Raw genomic sequence first — 18,496 nt, 5'->3', positions numbered from 1 at the left:
CTCGTGTCACGGCGCATGAAAGTTGGCAAGATCGTCCACAGCCGCCTTGTTTCTTTACAATTAGTGGAGATGCCACCTCTATAAGGGGTTCAGTATGCAGAAACTGTGGGTGGCAACTCTATACAGTACACTGTGTCTCCTCGATTTCTTGTGCCAAACCTGATTTGTTTCCATATTTTCCAAGTCAACAACATGACGATGGACATCAACTAAACATTCGGTGGACCGCACAGCCACGGGGTAGGTTGCCTGGCGGAAGGGACCGTCTCCACCCAGGGGGCGGGCGGGTTTTAGCACGGCGTCTAGACACACGTCCAATGCCGGCAAATACGAACCAGGCCGCGCAGCCGGGCCCCGCCGCACCTGGAGTGGAGGGTGGCAGTGACGATAATCGAAATACTACCCAAGCTATCGGGCGATGATGGGGACGATGGCGATGGCGAGATTCGAGGCCGACCTGTTTTTCCCGCCGAAAATACGAAGAATATCGCAAATGAAACAGGAAACAAAGTCACAACGCATGGATCGCGGGACCCCCCATATTGTCAGGACCTGGAATTCTGGGTCCCTTTGATGGGTCGTTATGCATGTAAGGACCCCTAGGGACCACAGGCGAGTGTGGGAGCTGGAGTAATGGTGTAGCTACGTATCTCGGAGGGTTGCCGTTGCTGCACACCAGGGGAAATAGCTCAGCGATGCAAAAGCAAATCCAGGGACTCTCGGCGTAACATAAGCACCATGCCGTCTGTACCTGAAGCTTGATTACCGCGTGAAAAACTCTAAGCTCCATCGGGGCAGTCTCTTATTCATTGATCGAGGGAATGTGCAGGAAGAAAATAGAAAAGGAGGGACGAAAATGTTTTCACGGCTCCAGAGATTTGGGTTCGGCTGGCTGCTTTTGTATGAATAGAACAACCTCAACGTCGTTGCTGAGTCCATCACCAGACCGTCAGACTCTAGATAAGAAAAAGAAACCGAGTTGGGTGGACGATAAGCTTCGTGGGAAGCCCCAAGTCAGGCACATCGGCCGCTAATGCCAGGCCGGTCAAGCCTCTGCCGTCATCTGCATGTCTTTATCTGGGTGTTACTATTCCCTCCAGGTTTGGATATCAGCCCTGTCAGCGACGCTTCGATACTATTCCCGGCCCCGAGAGAGTAATGACCGCCGATGGTTTCTGTATTCTACCTGTAAGCTAGAGCAGAAAGGCCGCTGCAGTGCAATGAGTAAAACAAGAAAAGCCGTTGCATGTGAGTGGCGCGCTGATTAGCTGATGGGAATCTGCGCGGAAGCTTGAATTCTGGGGATCGGGCCTTTGCCCTGTTCAGAGTCTGAACCATACGAGGAGTTGTTTGCCGTCTCACAGCAGTAATGAATCAGTTTGGCAGTTTCCAGGGCATCGCTGTCGTTGAAGGCTCGCGGTGACCGTCGGTGGCACCACGGCTCTTCCAACAGCGCCCCCCAGAAGGCGAAGCAGGTGGTGGAAACTTCTCTTCCACAGCTTGGAGGCGTCATACCGCACTCTGGAGCCGACATGGCAATGCCATTACGAGAGCGCATAGGAAACACAGTTTGGGAGGTGCCACAAAAACGGCGTTCTAGAACTCGTTGAATCGTGGTGACCTGGCAAGAGACTCGTTCCCAGAGAGACAGGACAGGTTTGACAAGTTTTCCCTGCCCCAGTCCGCATCCACAGATGTGCAATGCCATGCGAGACGTCCGAGATCCGGGGAATCGGGCACTTTCTTCGTCTCCAGTCAGCTCTGCGCATCGCGATCTTCCGCAGCCCTGTGGCCCAGTGAGCTGCCGGCATTGAAACAGGCGAGACATGGGGCTGTCGCACTTCCACCCCAATACACACCTCACACGCCGAGCTTGCCAAGTGTCCGCCCGGGCACAATCTTCTGACAGTTGCAGCCGTCCCATCTTTCCGCAGATGCTGGTATCTAATTTGGGAAGTCGACGAGAAGCTCTGAATGGGACATTGTTTGCCTGCCATGCCTTGCTCCTTGCTCCCTGCTCCCTCCCCCTACATCCGATGGTACTGTACGCACAGGGGGTGGGGACCAAGCTTATCACACGGTGCACCGGGGGACACTAACTACCACCCTGGGCATCGTAACTATCTCACAGTAGTTGAGCAGATCATTGCGAGGCAGCGTGAGCGTGACCTGGGAAGCTGGCGTTTGGCCCCGGCCGGCGGACTAAGGCGTGTCTATTGAAAATCCAACCGCCATGGCTAGCAGGCTTGGGGCGCCGCGCCAGGCTGGATGTGCCTTGAGTGCCTGCAGATCCTCCAGGCGGCGGGCCTCGGAACTGGTGCCGCGGGGTCGCTGCGAGAGCGCCTAGCGCCGCCTGTCACAGGGCCCCCCCCCCCCCAGGGCATGACTGGCACCGTGGGCCGCCGCCGTACCGATTACGTGGGCGGTGGCACGATGGCCAGCGCCCACCAGCCCTCGCGCCGGTCCCAGTTTTCTGGAAAGTCCGGGGTGCCACGCCTTGGCCCAGCGTTGCGTCCGACGCCCGCTGGCCAGGGGCTCCCAGGCTTGCGAGGCGTGCCAGGCCCCATCCATCACCCATGGGAGATGGACCCGGTCTTGCCCTGATGGGGCCAGGCCCGGATTTGGGTTCGAGGTGCTGACGCGCTTCTCCCATTCTAGGCCAGGTCGGAGAGCTGACCTCACACACCTCGTACGGTGGACAGATCGAGAGGATTAAGCTCCGGACCAGGGGGGCGAGAGGGACAGGACCACCTCGGACCCGGCCAGCATATAAACACTCACGATGTCTCGGGAGACCTCTGCTCTCTTCACTGACGTCTCATTCCAGTAACAAGATCCAACCAAACCACGATCGCTCATATCCATCCCATACTTGCACATACGCAGTACTCTGTCGTTGACGACGGTGCTTTACCCTCTTACCTACAACTTTGTTAATTCCCACACCATCTTTTTCCACACATCCATCATGCATTGCTATTGTGCCAACTACTACGTGAGTATTCCTTCGATCCTCTCTCGCCATATCTTTCTTGGCCTCACGGTTCTAACTTCCCACAGGGCGCTGTCAACTGCCACAACAAAGTCCCCCAGTTCGGCGAACGCTGCCGGCTGTGCACAGTACGTCCTCTCACCCACGAAACCTCGACAGCCTCTCTGAAGCATGACGCCGACACTAACAATTTGTCTTACAACAGGTCATGAACGAGGGCAGGTCAGCCCGCGAAGAAATCCTCAACGCCCCCCAGGTGCCGCTTTACGACAGTAACTCGTCCAGGGACGACTCGAGTCGCGAAGAGCGACGTGGTCGCGGAAGGGATAGGAAGACCAAGGGCACCAGGCATGTGCGACAGTACAGTGACTAGAGGGTCCATGCTGCTGCACACAAGACGTGACACATGACAATCTAGGCTCTGGTGTATTTTTTTTATTGGGAATGGCGTTTTGAGGCGTTGGGCCACCAGGAAAGAGGTCCGTCGATTACATTTCACTGGCCTATGTGCCTACAGGGCTGGCATGGAGCCTCCCCCGCATCAAAAGATGAAGCCTCACGGCAGGCGTTCACATCATGGACTTCAAAAGAGAGGAGTCAAAATTCACCTCCAAAATACTACAGAAGGTTGGAATCAGTCCCACCATTTACAAAAAGCGGGCGCTTTTGCAGAGCGCTGGAAGCTAGCTGGAAAAGCATATCTGTTCCAATATAATACAATATTTACACAAGAAAAAGACATCCAAGCTAACGTGAGGCCGATAACGTTTGTGTGTACGAGATTTCGCTGCCATTGCTGCGTCCAGGTTTGGTGCACCTGATGGGCCTAATGGATATATGCTGCTGCGTCGGGGCACGCCGACAACTCCTCATCCGAGCTTTCGGCCAGCAGCAAAACTGGGGTAATCTTCAAGGTCATAGGAGGAACTCTCTGGAGTCTAAAACTGGACACAGACTGGGAGACAAGCTGTCTATGCAGAGGGACCGTGTTGACGCCATGCATCACTGGAGCAAGTACATACGAGACGAGACAGAGAGTCCGTCGAAACCTTAACGGTTTGCTAGGCCCAGCATGTCCGATCCGCAGATAGCCGAGTGGACATGGCAGTTCGTCGGACCGCTTGAACGGTACAATGGCTGTATCTGGGCTCTTTACAACAACCCCATCCTTCGCCGGGCCTTGTTTGCCAAACAGCATTGACATTTGGGCTGTGTTGTTACAGTCGGCGGAGGGTCGGGCGTCAAGTGGCAAGATGGCTCTCCTGTCACCATATTCGATCTCTGCTGGAGATGCTGGCTTTAAGTGTTTTGCTATCCTGAAGGTTCGTCCTCCTCTGGACAGCAGAATACTTGGACTGTAATGGATGGTCCAAAGCCAACCAACGAGCACAGGCCTGTCAGAGCTGAAGTACAGGGTATAGTGGCCTATCATATTCACTCTCCCTACTTGCAAAGCCATAGCGACTTCAAATGTAGGTAAGGGCACCGTGCCGACATGCCTTTGCGTCAACTAATGCGTACTAAAATAAAGCCAAGTGGGCGAAGGCAAAGCCTCCTCAATGCTTGTTTCGTACGACAAAGTGAGAAGGGCTGTTAGGGTGGGAGCTCACTGTCGTTTTTACTGATGGCTAATGAGATCGTGCATGAGTATCGCGCCAGAGCCGCTAACAGTTCCGGAAGATGGCTCCGTTGGCCTACTGCAACTGCTACAAACCTTGGAGATACCTAACAATGTACTATGGTAGTCTCTTGACAGTCTAGGTAACATTGTTCACCCAGACTCCAAATGTGTCACATATCATGTCTGCTCCTTCGCGAGTCGAATACTCTTATGTCCGAGCCTGACAGAGCACCCTTGGCGAAACTGCTCTCACATCAGACACAGAGAGTAGGCTATGATATAAACATTATCTAAGGCAAGAGAGGCAACCGAAAGAGGATTAAGAGTCTGAAGTCGAGCAATACAACATCCGGTCATTCCTCCAGGATAGGTCAGACCTCTGGATTGTTCAGACTATATACGCAACCAGGGGCTTAGCACATCACAAACTGTGAGCAAAATTAACGGTGTGGCACGCAGACCGGATCACACCCGGAAATGCTGTGAGTTGAACAAACCCACGGTAAACAGAGTATCATTCTGCCGCCAAAACAATCAATCCAACCTGATGGTTGGTTCTGAGCAGGAAGACAAGGGTGTGTATCAGGGGGAAGTATGACACCACGTACTCTTTGCAAGCGACAGCCAATTGCAGTCATTTTGCTATGGATAGCGGTGGGGATTTAGCGCCATGATCTTCGCAGTCGAGACCCTTCTTTTTGCTCTGACGACCCCTCCAGACTGCAGGCCGAAAATGCAGCTGCTAGCTTGGAGCTAGAGTGGGATTTCCGCTTTCTGAAGGTTGATGGCCGCGTTGACGCCCGTCACTCTATCGTAAACGTTCCATGCTGCGGACAATGGCCTGACGGGTGGGATACTTCATTATCGGTATCCGTTTTGGACGAAACAGGATCTTGACGTGAGACCAGCGAGGCCACGACAGCAAAGACAAGACGAGACGATATCGGCCCCACTCAGCTTCGGAGTCTAACAAAGGCGATTAGAACGTCAAAACCCCCCTGGGCACCATTGATTGGAGCCGCAGCTGTTCTCACGACATCCCTCCGACCCAAGTCGATAAACGCTCGTGAGCCTGACCGTCCACTGCTCGATCCGTCATGTCCACTGCTCTTGACCCCGCCATTGCCCAGGCGCTGGCGCAATCGGACAGCTCGGCCGTCCCTTTCCGCATGCGAACGAACCATGTCCAGACGACATGGGCAAAGACGTTCTCCTGGATGCCGGAGCTGTACATCCAGCCCGAGTCCCTGGAGGAGATTGAGCACCTCGTCAACCTCGCGAGGAAGTGCCGCCGTAGGGTCACTACTGTCGGCTGCGGCCACTCGCCCAGCGCCATTACCTGTACCTCGTCGTGGCTGGTGAACCTGGATAACTACAATAAGATCCTGGCTTCGGACCACACGACTGGGATCGTGACCATGCAGTCGGGGATCCGTCTGTACCAGCTCAGTGCAGAGCTCGAAAAGCTAGGGCTGGCAATGCCGAACCTGGGAAGCATAAACCACCAGAGCATCGCGGGTGCCATCTCGACGGGCACCCACGGGTCGAGTCTCCAGCATGGCCTGCTGTCTGAGGACATATTGTCTCTCCGTATAACTCTGGCCGACGGCACGACAAAGAAGTGCTCGCGCGGCGAGAACACAGAGCTATTCCGCGCCTCTCTAATATCCCTCGGCGCGCTGGGCATAATCACCGAGATAACGTTCAAGGCCGTGCCTGCCTACACCTTGAAGTGGAAGCAGATCATTGATAAGGATGTCAAGATGTTCAACCGCTGGTCAGGCGATCTATGGACACACGCACACTATGTCAGGGTCTGGTGGTATCCGTACACTCGCAGGGCTGTGGTGTGGTCAGCGTCCGAGACCAATGAGGCGGTGCAGGATCCGAAGACGTCCTGGTATGACGGCTCTCTGGGATACTACATCTATCACAACCTTCTCTACGTCGCTCAGTACATCCCTCGAATCCTACCCTGGGTGGAATGGTTTGTCTTTGGGTCGCAGTATGGCTTCGCGGACGGAACAACGACCGGAGCCGTCCAATCGAGCGCCAAAGCCCTGCTCATGAACTGCCTATACTCCCAGTTCGTGAACGAGTGGGCCATCCCGCTCAGCAAGGGCCCGGAGGCTCTGCGGCGGTTGAGCAGCTGGCTGAACCACCTGACACCTGAAGATCCCGACTACGTCCCACACAACATCCCCTTCTCTGCCGAGGGTCTGTACGTCCATGCTCCCGTGGAGGTTCGCGTGAGCGATACCTCAAACCCGGAGCTCGACTCGGTCAAGTCGAACACCCGCCCCTATCTTGACATCACCAGCCACGACGAACCCACGCTATATCTGAACGCCACGCTCTACAGGCCGTACCACGCGGACCCGCCATGCCGGCAGCGCTACTACGAGGCCTTCGAGTGGCTGATGCGCGACCTGGGTGGGAAGCCGCACTGGGCCAAGAACTTCGAGGCCGACGGGATGCAGATCGAGCGCATGTACGGCAGTTCGCTCCAGCAGTGGCGCAAGGTGCGCGAGGAGGCGGACCCGGATGGCATGTTCGTCGGCCCCTGGCACCGCAGGTTCGTCCTTGGCCTCAGCCCCCGGCTGCCCTTTGAGGAGGTCGAGCTGTCACAGCGCCCGAAGTGGAGCGGAGGTCTCCGGTACCTTGGTATCACTCCGTCACAGATCAAGGGGCCGAACGACGCATAAGGTGAGACGTGGTCAATGTTACTGTGAAGACATATTGCATCTAGAGCTGTAGCGTTTTGTATTGGCGAACTGCGAACAATGACTTTATATTGTGATGACTTAAAGGGCCGTTAATCTCCCTACCTGACTTTTCATCTAATACGTGTTTTGATTTGAAGATCATATGTACTTGCGAGTGATTCCATCTCTCTATTTCATTTGTCAATCTTGATCTATTGCTAAAATACATGGGTATGGGTATATATGTGATCATCAATTGTGTAATGTAACAAAAATGGCCTACTGGGGCTCAATGAGACAACGGGCACCCGCATGCTGCTCTCCGTCTGATTTCAGTGGCACTTGCGGATGTTTCTCCCTGAGAATGCAAAGCCGTATCGTGAAGCAGGAGCCCTCGAGCTTCCATGCCGTTCTGATCTGGTTTATCCCACCTTTCGCTCTTTATCTCATCGACCCGACCATTCCCCCGAGAAATCCACCAGCACCAATACAGCGTACCGCTGCCCAACACAGCAAGTGCCGTCGAGGGGTAGGCGTAGTACGCAAAGCCCGCGTCCTCGCCTTGTCCGCCCACTGGTGGGATCCATGGGAAGATCAGCAGAAGGCAGTTCGATACCGCGAAGACGAAGACAGCGATGCGGCTCGCGCGGAACGGCGATGTCCACCTCTCGTGTGGCGAAACTTGTAGATAGAACAAACCTAGACTAACGGCCACCGAAACAACTGAGACGGGATAGCCGCCGATGTCGACGAGGAAGTTGTAGATCTTCCCGGGCGGTGGAATAACGATGACGGCCACGGAAACCGCCCAGTGCAGAAGAAGACCACGCGAAGGTGAAGAACTGGCTGCCGGAGCCAGGTGTCTTTTCATTGGTGAGGCGAACCGTTCTTCAGTCACCGCTGGCTTGGTTGTCCAGAACTCGCTCCATGGCAGCAGGCCATCTTTGGCGAGCTCTTCGTTGACCCTTGCCTGAGCAAATGCGGTCGCCGCTATGTTGCCAGCCGCGGATACAATGACAAAGACTGGGAGGATATGTGCCCCGACGACATCGCCGAACAGGTTGCGGAAGAATGTACCGGCAACAACGACGCCGGATGATTTGAAATCCTCCTTGTCGACAACCATGAAGAATGACACGTTGATGGCTAGATAACCAATCGAAACGATGCTCAATGCTATGGGCGCGGCAACCTTTAGTGTCCGCACTGGATTCTTGACATCGGAGAGGACCTGGTTTGCGGTGCTGTAGCCGCGAAAGCAGTATAGCACCTTGAGAAGAGCGGTTGCATAGTCGTATGGCTGCGATGAGGAGCCAGCCCAGATATCATTGAAGTTACGTTGAGCCGTGCTGAAGGTCCGATCATGGGTCAGGGGTAAGTCGAGCCTTCGCGCCTCCGATCTAGGTGCTGCCTGTCCCACGCCGACCATCCCCCCAACAGCGCCGCAAAGAATCACGAAGGCCAAGATCGCCAGCTTGCCTATTCCAAGGACGTTGATGAGCTTGAGGCCGAGCTTCGGAAACCGAGAGTGTATGTAGCAAAGCATTGATACCGCTAAGACGGCGATGACGCGCACGTTCCAACGATCCCTAGGAATGTCCAGTGCGTATAAGACGTAGTCGCCCAGCACTATCGCATTCGGGGTCGAAAACCCGAGCAGTACCACGTACGACATGAACATGCATGTCGCAAGCATCCGGGGTTTTCGAAATATTCGCTCGAGGTAGACTCTCTCGCCACCGCTCTTGGGTATCGCCGTGCCCAACTCGAGGTAGACTGCCAGCCCACAGAAGGAGATAATACTTCCGACCACCCATAACACTAGGGTCATCCCGACGGAGCCCATGCCGTCAAAGATTGCCGACGGTATGGTATAGGCCCCAACGCCAACTGTCTTCCCTATAATTATATTGATGACGGACACGACGCCCAGCTTCCCTTCCTCTTGATGGGTGCCATACTGAAGGGCTGCAGGCGTGCTTGGAGGACACAGCCAGGTGCTATCGGAAGGCGAGAAAGCTGTATAGCTGGAGGCATCGTCGTTGTCCTCCTCTTCGCTGAGAATCACTCTGGGCTCTCCTCTCTCTGTAGCTGTGAAGAAGGATCTCGTGGATGGAGCCAGGTAGGAGCCTGGATTATACCTGGTGGAAAGTGTTGCATTTCGAGGTGTATCTCCAGCGAGGGCCGGAGTCTGCGAAACCCTCGGGGACAGTGGAGAACGACAACTGAGCTGGAATGAGTTTTGTAAAGGCGATGCTGCACTCGAAATGGCCTCATTGATAGAGCCAAGTGGATATCTCCGACTTGACAAAGTTTTAGACGACAAGGGTGGTGGTACCATAGTGGTGTTAGTTCTGCTTGAGAGGTATCTATGCTGAAGTTGAAGAAACGCCCGACCCTCGGCCCACTGGTTTTGAGCAAGTTTTCGAACCCCCTAGAGAGCTGTTTGTCTCAATGCACACCGAGGTCAGGTGTTGAAACGAGGGCAAGTGGGTGTCTAGACTGGGTAGGATATCATGGTGCGGCAGTAAACGACACTGAGGATGTGTGCGGTTTGAAATAGGATATCTCGTTCCGCCTCATGAAATCACTGAGGTGAAAACAGAAGGACTCAAGCAAGAGGGGATGTCGAGGGAGACATTGAAAGACCTTGGTGTGGGCTTCAGTCGTTGATGGTGGAACCACTCGATCCGCTCTTCCCCAGTACTACACTATCCCCCATCTTTCTCGCCTACATCCATGACAACAAGCTGGCCACCAATCGTTAATGCCGAACCGGAAGAGAATGAGAGCCGCGCTTTCGAACAACACACGATCAGATGAGACTTCCGCCTTGCCCGCAGAGATCTTGGGGAACTTAGAGGCTGACAGGTCTTGGCATGATCAACGTCAGAACAAGGGTCTCGAAACAGTCCCCGGGTCAAGTTGAAGGTATTGGTTATGACAGTAGCATCCATAGTAGAATCTGCCCCAGATCTGCAGTTTGCTCCCCCGTGGCTGTATTTGTCGCTGTAAGCCAACAAGTTGCAAGCAGCATATCCAGTGGATCCTGCTGACCGGTGTTCTACCTGTTCTTGAGTAACCCAGCGATGCTTTGGACTTCAATCCGGTTGGTCGGGTTTCTCCTGCGAGCTTCATAATCAAGCCATAAGACTGTCCATAGGCGGGGACTGGGTGGGTGGACGATCGCTTGTCTTGGCACAGATGCTGTCGCGAAAGTTCAAAAGCACTGAAACCAGGCTAGCGCCTGCCACCCTATCAAATCGCCAGCGTGCCTTGCAGAGAGCCCCTGGCAGATTCGTCAACGTGTTTCAAGCTTGGCGCAGATCGCCGAACGGATTAGAGAGAAAAGGCGATCAGTGATTTCACCAGCGCCAAGGTCGCAGAGGATTGAAGATGCTGCGTAGTATCTAGCCAACAACCACGATGTGGACGGATGCGTCTGGTGTTGTAGTACTGCAAAATTCCCTCTCGGCTGACGACTGGTTACAATTTGGCAGGAAATACGCAGTTTCTTTGTTTGGTTGAGCTTCGATAGGCTTCAGCTTCAATGACTACTTGCAACACACCGCTGAGTCCTTCGGGAGATCACCATGCCCTACCAGTAAATCATACTCGAGCAACGGGCGACAGGCAGCACTTATGTCCATGCCTTGGTACCCATGTAGTTGCACTTGCGACTGATATCTGAATTGCAAAGCACTCTAGTAGCATACACCACTGTGATTCAATAGCTGATAGTCTTATGGCAACTAACCCCATGCACTAACACACAGTAACTACGCCAGTAGAACAAAACGCTTTAAAAGGGGTAGAGTCTTGATTAATGAGTTTAGGAAAATGGTATCACTGGTAAACATGCGCACCGCCACCTGCTGCTCCTACTCCTACACTGACAAAACAGTATAAACACATACAGGGCAAATCCAAAACCTATTCGCAGGAGAGTCAAAGTTCACTTGTGGCCTTGGAGATGCCACTCAAAGACCTTGCGGAATATGTCCTTGCCATTACCCACAAGGGTTTCCCCGTGACACGGAATGAGGGTGTTGAAATCCCAAGAGTCGATTCGTTGAACGCTCTTGTTGAAGGAAGGGCGGTTGCTTGCACTCATGCCGTACCACAGAAATCGCTTCATGCCCTTCGCCTCCCCACTGGTCGAGTTGAGACCGTTGAAAAGCTTGTTGGCCAAGGCATTGCCGCCTTTCTCTACCTCTGGCACTCGAGAGTATTGTTCGATACACGGCAGGTTGAACATCAAATCCGCCTCAATCAGGACTTTATCGGGCTTGTAGAAAAGGACGGTCTCCTTGTTCGGGTGGGGATCCACATATTCCACCTCAAAATTCGCGGCAAAGTCCTGGTCCACGTTGTTGTCCTGGTGGTTTTCGGGAGTGTAGATGAAGCTAAACTTCTCCTTTCCGATCTTCTCGTCGTTGGTCACCTTGTCCCGTTTCTCTTGTAGGCCTTTGGGTCCGATCAGTTTGGCGTTGGGGAACTCCTTGGCCCATTCCGAGATGAAGATATGATGCTCGATATCAGGAGCAATGATGTAGCCGACGTTGCCGCCTTTTTCTGCCACCTTTGCCTTGACCTCTGGCGTAAGGGCGACGGGCGACACCACAGCCAGGGAGCCTGACGTAAGACGGACTATGGTTCTGCATGAGCAATAGCAAACGTGCATGTTTCCGTGTGGGACTCACCAAGTGTACCACGGCCGCCGATTCGCACGGTACCAAATCTCAAGAAAGGTACCGAGAAGGTTACGACGTTTGGTGTGATGTCACGGATCACCATCACCTCAGATGGGCTACGTGGGATAAGTTTTGACGACATCGTGGTCGTACTTTTCGATCTCCTTGTGATGCTTAGTCGAAATGGAGTCTGCCGTGGCAATCTGACTGATGGCGTAGGCTTCTCTGAAAAATTGCTAGGGTGGTGTGTGTTTGTCGTGAAAGAACGGCTGGCGCTGGTGGTTGCGAAAGCTCGAGACGTCTTCTGAAACTCGGACGACGACCTGCTATGGATTGTCCTGAAGATTGCAAAGCCGTGGCTTGTGTGTTGATATATGCTCATCCTAGAATTCCAGCGCGACAACCTGATAATGCGATTGTTCTTAATAAACCCACCAGCCACTGATCATTTGAAATCATCGTGGTGCCGAGGCTAGCCAACGTATGATCTCTCTGTCATTTGCTGCTATCGGCAATTCCTAAGCCCTATGGAGACGTACGTAATTGACTTGGCCTTGGGTGAGCGGGCGTGGGTGCGGACTCAAATTGCGGGCGTCTACGGATCTACCGGTCTAGAGCTCTTGCGGGAAGCTTTTCAGGCTAGCTTACGCATGACATCATGCTAAGAATCCCTGGTATTCCCCAAAAAAGCGCTGCAAGAGCGTTGGAGACAAGGGCTGCCATGCCAGCGGGTACCGCCAAGAGTCGCCTTTCGGGCGCTACAAACAGCCCGGTAGCCCGCAAGCCAGCGGGCCCGATATATCTAGATGCTTCTTCCTCGGCTTGAATTCTTCGGTCTCGCCTTCACATCTGACTTTTCCTCGGCCCTGCAAATGCGCCTCGATGGCCGCAGTGCAATGACAGGATTTGGCAGCCCGGTGACCTATCTGCATCGGCATCGGATGTTGATTTGAAAACTCCGGTGAAGAGTCAGTTGCATGACGAGCGCTAGGAGGACGATCACGGGCGCTAATCCCAACGGTGGCCCCTATTGGCAACTTATGGGTACTCCTAACCACCAATTCCAATCGGGAGCACGGCATTATTGCGAGTTCCAAATTCAAAAAGCTACGGCATCCTTTGCTTGTCCTAGGCCATTGCAACAAGACCGCATACGCTCTTCGCAGCATCAAGGTAGATCGACAAGAACAGCCCCCCTTCGAAGGCTGGTCGCCCTTCGTGACAACACACGGCCGTCAATCGTTCAAGCTAAGGGTTGCCGGGCGAGCCGTCAACAACGCTGCTATCGAAGCCAGGCACGAAATCCTTCCGGGCATTCTCAAGCTGGTTCGCAAAGCTGCTATCCTTGATGCCTACATTGGCATCACCGAAATCCCAAGACATGAGCTTATCACGAAGGGCTGTGCTCGGAAAACCGTTGTATGAAATTAATGCGCCGTAGAACCAGGACCCAAGCGCGTTTTCGATCTTGTCATCGTCGGCGTTGGCGAAACGGAAGCAGTGTGTACTCAGTCCATCTTTGTGGTAAACCATTTTGGGGTGATTGCCCTCCCATCGAACATCGTTGGCCGCCTTAGTCTCGTAGTTCCCATGCTGCGAAGCAGCCACTGCTTTGGCAACACCATTTTGCACGAATACAATTATGTGCTCCCAGTCGTGGCGGTGTCCAGGGTCGAAGGGGAAATATTGGATCGCCACGTCCTTCTCAAAATAGTAGTCGTACATGTACGCGCACCAACCGTTGTTGCACCGAGCTCGTGAGTAAACATTGTTGTTCTGCAAGTCTGACAGGTCGTGACAGTCGGATGAGAGTCCAGTGTTGTCATGGTCGAGACCTGGAGCCATATTTCCGTTAGCATCTATAGCAGGAGTGTTGTAGCAGCTATCCGTATCGAAATCCATGGCGGGCTGCCACCTGAATTGATTGCACGTTAGCACAGCTGTGGCAATCCTGAACATGAAAGCTCCACAGAACTGCTGCAAGGGTTGTGACTTAGACAACGAAAGCCACCTACTTCTTGTCATCTGCCGTAGCTTTCTCGGGAAGCGCTCTCGGTGGGTCCCGGGTCTGCAGATGCTGAAGTGGACTACTATTCACCGATGTTATAAAGACCATCGCCAGGAGAGCCAACCTATTGGCAGCATAACCCTTGGAAAACAACATGATTTTTTGGCTTGGACTTGGTGCCTTTCTTATCCTATCGTGACAATGGTAACTGGTGAGGTGCGATTTGCTGCGATACTTACTTCGAGATGCAAGTTCCTTTATAATCTACCCCAATCGCGTTCGCGAACGCCTGAGTGCAACCTTATGTGATCCTTCGTTCAGTCCGCAGTGCAGAAATTCAACGTTGCATTGTGTATTCTAGCTATGCAATTTCAAGCTGCGAACATCAATTACCCTTTTCTGCAATTGTACTGCATATTGGTGCACTCAGCCCCCGCATGAATCCTTAATCTTGGCGACCTGCCTTTGTTTAGCGAAAGGCACGATTGCTCAGCCGCAGCACCGTACACCAGAAACATGTGAAATGCCCTTGAAATAGACCGTGAATCTTGGTGGTACTATTTATTGAATGCACAATGCGATTGTATAGAGCCTGCCCTTGATATGGACCAATGTCAGGGTACCTTTTGTATTCAGAGTAATCTTCTCTACTACCACGCCTCGTTTGAAAACACTCAGGGGAACTCTGAGTTCTATATCTATTTTGCAGAGAACCATGCGGAACATATTCCGCATGCTGGTGCCCAGGCCCTCTTTGGTCATCATGTCTCTCGGTTCTGGGATGATAATTATGAAGTAGATGCTTTTGCCAAGAGAACCAAGATGGATCCCCGAACCCATACAGTAAGTAGTCAAAGCTTGAAGGTGCCTGTAGACTATGAATCGTATTAATACGGAATCACGTTCGGGCTTGTTAGCGTATAGCAATTTAGTCGAGAATGTATCAATCATAGCTTGGTGAATCTTGAATCGCAACTCGATAGCGATCTGCCCATGCATTTCGAAATCAGTTCTCGAACGCGCCCAGAAAACCGTGAAGGTGTCCTAAACAACCGTGGGACAAGAGCACCTGTGCAGTGAACCAGTAGCCATTTCAAAAATGATTAAAGCGGGTTCTAGTCGCAGTGTCTCGAGAGTTTGATTCATAATGATATGCGCCCATCCTCATCTTTCGGCATCATGTGGAAGCGGTAAGTGAGCATACTACTAAGTGATCACAAATGCGCAATGCATTCTACTCAGAGGAGACGGTCGTCAGCTCTTCATTGCTTGCGAACAAATCTCGGTCGCAGTAAGCCTTGCGTCGGTTCTTATTTCGGATCCGAGTTGTCAAGATGCTTCTGTAATAATCGTCTTCAGTCGGCCAAGGTACTGCCCAGGCAGCGGATCCCGCTATAGTGGCCCCCACCAGAGTCCGTTGGCGCGATGCGGGCAGGGATATGATCTGCACCGCAAAAGCTTGTTTTGTGCCTTGCAGCTTTGGGCTTCAGATGTGCAAGCCAAGTAATCGCCGATGGCGACGTGATAAGTCTGCCATTTTGGTCTTCGCTGTTCAGCATGAAAACTTGACAGCCCAATCAATTCTTGACTTGCGTGGCCGGACTTCTCTGGAAAGCTCCTCACTGGGGTCACTAGTTATGCAGCAGGGCTGCAACGTCTGAAGCCTGTGCTCTCAGCTGGAATTTGGCGTCTGGGAGTGGAGCAACCACTGCCGCGCAACTATGTCGTCATCTACGAGAACTGATGAACAATGGCGACTTCATTCACGGATTCTAACCCAAGCCAGTTGTAGTTGAATACTTAAGGACCCGACCGCTCAAGGCCACACTTGTACGGGACGTCCACTTTGACGCAACACCAAACATTCGAGACTGCACAGTTTCTTCCAAACACAGCAACAATGTCTTTGGCACAGCATGTACGTGACGACGGTTGTGCCTATCTTCCTGCATTCATTTTATCTAACAGTAGCAGATCGATCCGGAGGAGCTTGTTGGGCAGCTTCACGATGCCCACATCACTGAAGGCGGCCACCATCACCTCCGCAAGAAGATGGCAACGTCTCACCTCACCCCTTACGGCACACAGTATGCAAGTCAGGTAGACGTGCCGAAGTATCGGCTTCCACCGAATGGTGCGCCCTCTGATACCGTCTACCAGATGCTCAGAGATGAGCTTGACCTCGATGGCAAGCCAAACCTAAATCTTGCCAGGTAAGGCATGTGTCCAGGTTTTCAAGCTGTATGCTCACAGTGACCAGCTTTGTTGGAACCTATATGGAACCGAATGCCACCCAGCTGATGACAGAGAACCTTGCAAAGAACTTGGCGGATAATGACGAATACCCTGCGATGATGGCTATTCACGAACGTTGCATCAGCATCCTCGCCCACCTCTGGGGAGCACAGAAGGGAGAGAAGGCTGTCGGTTCTGCCACCACCGGATCCTCTGAAGCCATCCACCTTGGGGGACTCGCCATGAAGCGCCGCTGGCAGGAAAAACGCCAAGCTCAAGGCAAAGATGCTTACAAGCCGAACATCATCATGGGCGCCAACGCACAGGTTGCTCTCGAAAAGTTCGCGCGCTACTTCGACGTGGAGGCTCGAATCTTGCCGGTGTCGGAAAAGTCGCATTTCCGACTGGACCCAGAGCTGGTAAAAGAGAATCTAGACGAGAACACCATTGGTGTCTTCATAATCCTCGGCAGCACCTACACGGGTCATTATGAGCCAGTCGAGGAGATATCCAAGATTCTGGACAGTTTCCAGGAGGAGACGGGTATTGATATTCCGATCCATGTGGATGCTGCATCAGGTGGCTTCGTCGCCCCTTTCACTCACGCCGGGGTTGGTGGCCCGAAGTGGTAAGTCAGGCATTTTGGCATCTTTGGTGTGCGAACCTACGCTAATACATGGGGTTAGGAATTTCGAACTTCCTCGCGTCAAATCGATCAATGTATCCGGGCACAAGTATGGTCTCGTCTACGCTGGCGTAGGGTGGATTGTCTGGAGAGACCAATCTTACCTCCCAGAACACCTCGTTTTCGAGTTGCATTATCTTGGAGGCACTGAGAAAAGTTTCACTTTGAACTTCTCGCGCCCTGGAGCCCAAATTATCGTGCAGTACTATAACTTGATCCATCTTGGATTCAAGGGCTACCAAGAGATTATGGAGAATTGCCTCGCAAACGCCCGGCTGCTATCTAAAAGTCTAGAAGCCACGAAGTGGTACACCTGTGTCTCGGACATCCACCGCAGAAGCCAGAGGCGGGGTGTTGTTGAGGGTGCAAAGCTGGCAGTTACTGGCGAGCAGAACGAGACGTCTGCGGATTACGTCGCCGGGCTGCCTGTGGTGTCTTTCCGCTTCAGTGATGAGTTCAAGAAAGACTTTCCACACATCAAGCAGGAATCGGTGTCGCTCCTCATGCGAGCTCGCCAGTGGATCATTCCGAACTACGCACTTCCCCCGAAAGAAGACAAGACCGAGATCCTACGGGTTGTCGTTCGTGAGAGCATGAGCTTTGATATCTTGGACAAGTTAATCTCGGATCTGGTCTCTGTGACTGAAACTCTCATCGACAACGATGAGATCGACCTGTCCATCCTGAAGAAGCAAAAGCCCGCCGGTTCATCCACAGCGAAGGCGTCTAGTGCGAAAGATCAAGTAACGAACGCCTTGAAGCAAAAGGAGAAGAGAATGGAAGATGGAATTCACCGCACTGTATGCTAGCAAATAATCCCAGGCAATAAATAAAGTCGACAGCAAACACTAGAATAACCTGTCCTAAAGCGCTTTCGTACTTGAGCTCCAATATAATAAGCGTTGAAGTGTTGCATGCGTAGACTGCTCACGCGGTTTCCGCCAAGTTCTCTTGGACAAACCTCGATGTTACCGTCTATTAGAAGTGGCCTGTGTTGCAACCTCGTCTTAATGCGTCTTTGTTTGGCTCGCCATACCTCACCAAATCCAAGAGGGCAGTCAAACAGATATGTGCATTCTCTCTCTCTCTCTCTCTAACATTCTTTCCAGATGGCAGAGAGTTCTAAGAGAATTGTCAGCTAACTGATCTACGAGTTATAGAACTGCATCCCCCGCAATTGGGTGTTTCAACGTCTCCCACCAACAATTGTAGCTTTTCATGATTTTGTGTCTGGCAAAATAATGATTTTGTTCAGTAATATACCCCAGCGTGGTCTCCTGAAGGTACTTGGGAAGCTCTATTGATGATATTCATCGATCATCCAAGCTACTCTGTCTCCTGCAGTCACGTTAAGCAATCATTTTGGCAAGGCACAGCAATTACAAAGGCATTATTTACAGATCATAAACTCCGTTGCGGCTTATAATCAAGGAAGTTTGCTCTTGCCAAGGGATCCTTGAGGAGTGACTCTTTCAATATTATTACAGAATGTGAAGCAGAAAGCTAGCCTAAGTGAATCCACCCTTTGCTGTTAGAGTTCGATTACATGTTGCCAT

At 52.5% G+C, this 18,496-nt stretch overlaps 6 protein-coding genes across 6 annotated transcripts; 3 read left to right on the top strand and 3 right to left on the bottom strand.

The window, feature by feature from the left end:
• Nucleotides 1-2,968: 2,968 nt before the first annotated feature.
• On the top strand, nucleotides 2,969-3,365 carry JN550_003233 (uncharacterized protein; the record flags this gene model as incomplete). The annotated part of the gene is made up of 3 exons (XM_049314614.1): nucleotides 2,969-2,995; nucleotides 3,061-3,120; nucleotides 3,198-3,365. The coding sequence occupies 3 exons, from the start codon at nucleotides 2,969-2,971 to the stop codon at nucleotides 3,363-3,365; spliced, it is 255 nt and encodes an 84-aa protein (XP_049175068.1).
• Nucleotides 3,366-5,710: 2,345 nt separating this feature from the next.
• JN550_003232 (uncharacterized protein) lies at nucleotides 5,711-7,318 on the top strand (the record flags this gene model as incomplete). The annotated part of the gene is made up of 1 exon (XM_049314613.1): nucleotides 5,711-7,318. The coding sequence occupies one exon, from the start codon at nucleotides 5,711-5,713 to the stop codon at nucleotides 7,316-7,318; it is 1,608 nt and encodes a 535-aa protein (XP_049175067.1).
• A 289-nt stretch (nucleotides 7,319-7,607) lies between these two features.
• Nucleotides 7,608-9,659, bottom strand: JN550_003231 (uncharacterized protein; the record flags this gene model as incomplete). The annotated part of the gene is made up of 1 exon (XM_049314612.1): nucleotides 7,608-9,659. One exon carries the CDS (start codon nucleotides 9,657-9,659, stop codon nucleotides 7,608-7,610), a length of 2,052 nt encoding a protein of 683 aa, XP_049175066.1.
• A 1,614-nt stretch (nucleotides 9,660-11,273) lies between these two features.
• JN550_003230 (uncharacterized protein) lies at nucleotides 11,274-12,154 on the bottom strand (the record flags this gene model as incomplete). The annotated part of the gene is made up of 2 exons (XM_049314611.1): nucleotides 11,274-11,968; nucleotides 12,022-12,154. 2 exons carry the CDS (start codon nucleotides 12,152-12,154, stop codon nucleotides 11,274-11,276), a joined length of 828 nt encoding a protein of 275 aa, XP_049175065.1.
• Nucleotides 12,155-13,260: 1,106 nt separating this feature from the next.
• Nucleotides 13,261-14,176, bottom strand: JN550_003229 (uncharacterized protein; the record flags this gene model as incomplete). Its single annotated transcript, XM_049314610.1, has 2 exons — nucleotides 13,261-13,927; nucleotides 14,028-14,176. The coding sequence occupies 2 exons, from the start codon at nucleotides 14,174-14,176 to the stop codon at nucleotides 13,261-13,263; spliced, it is 816 nt and encodes a 271-aa protein (XP_049175064.1).
• Nucleotides 14,177-15,920: 1,744 nt separating this feature from the next.
• Nucleotides 15,921-17,749, top strand: JN550_003228 (uncharacterized protein; the record flags this gene model as incomplete). Its single annotated transcript, XM_049314609.1, has 4 exons — nucleotides 15,921-15,938; nucleotides 15,995-16,233; nucleotides 16,281-16,883; nucleotides 16,942-17,749. The coding sequence occupies 4 exons, from the start codon at nucleotides 15,921-15,923 to the stop codon at nucleotides 17,747-17,749; spliced, it is 1,668 nt and encodes a 555-aa protein (XP_049175063.1).
• Nucleotides 17,750-18,496: the final 747 nt, after the last annotated feature.

Source organism: Neoarthrinium moseri (genome assembly GCF_022829205.1).
Source record: "Neoarthrinium moseri strain CBS 164.80 chromosome Unknown scaffold7_Wmoseri_CBS_16480, whole genome shotgun sequence".
Lineage (NCBI taxonomy): Eukaryota > Fungi > Ascomycota > Sordariomycetes > Amphisphaeriales > Apiosporaceae > Neoarthrinium > Neoarthrinium moseri.
This window is presented reverse-complemented; position numbering and strand designations above follow the sequence as displayed.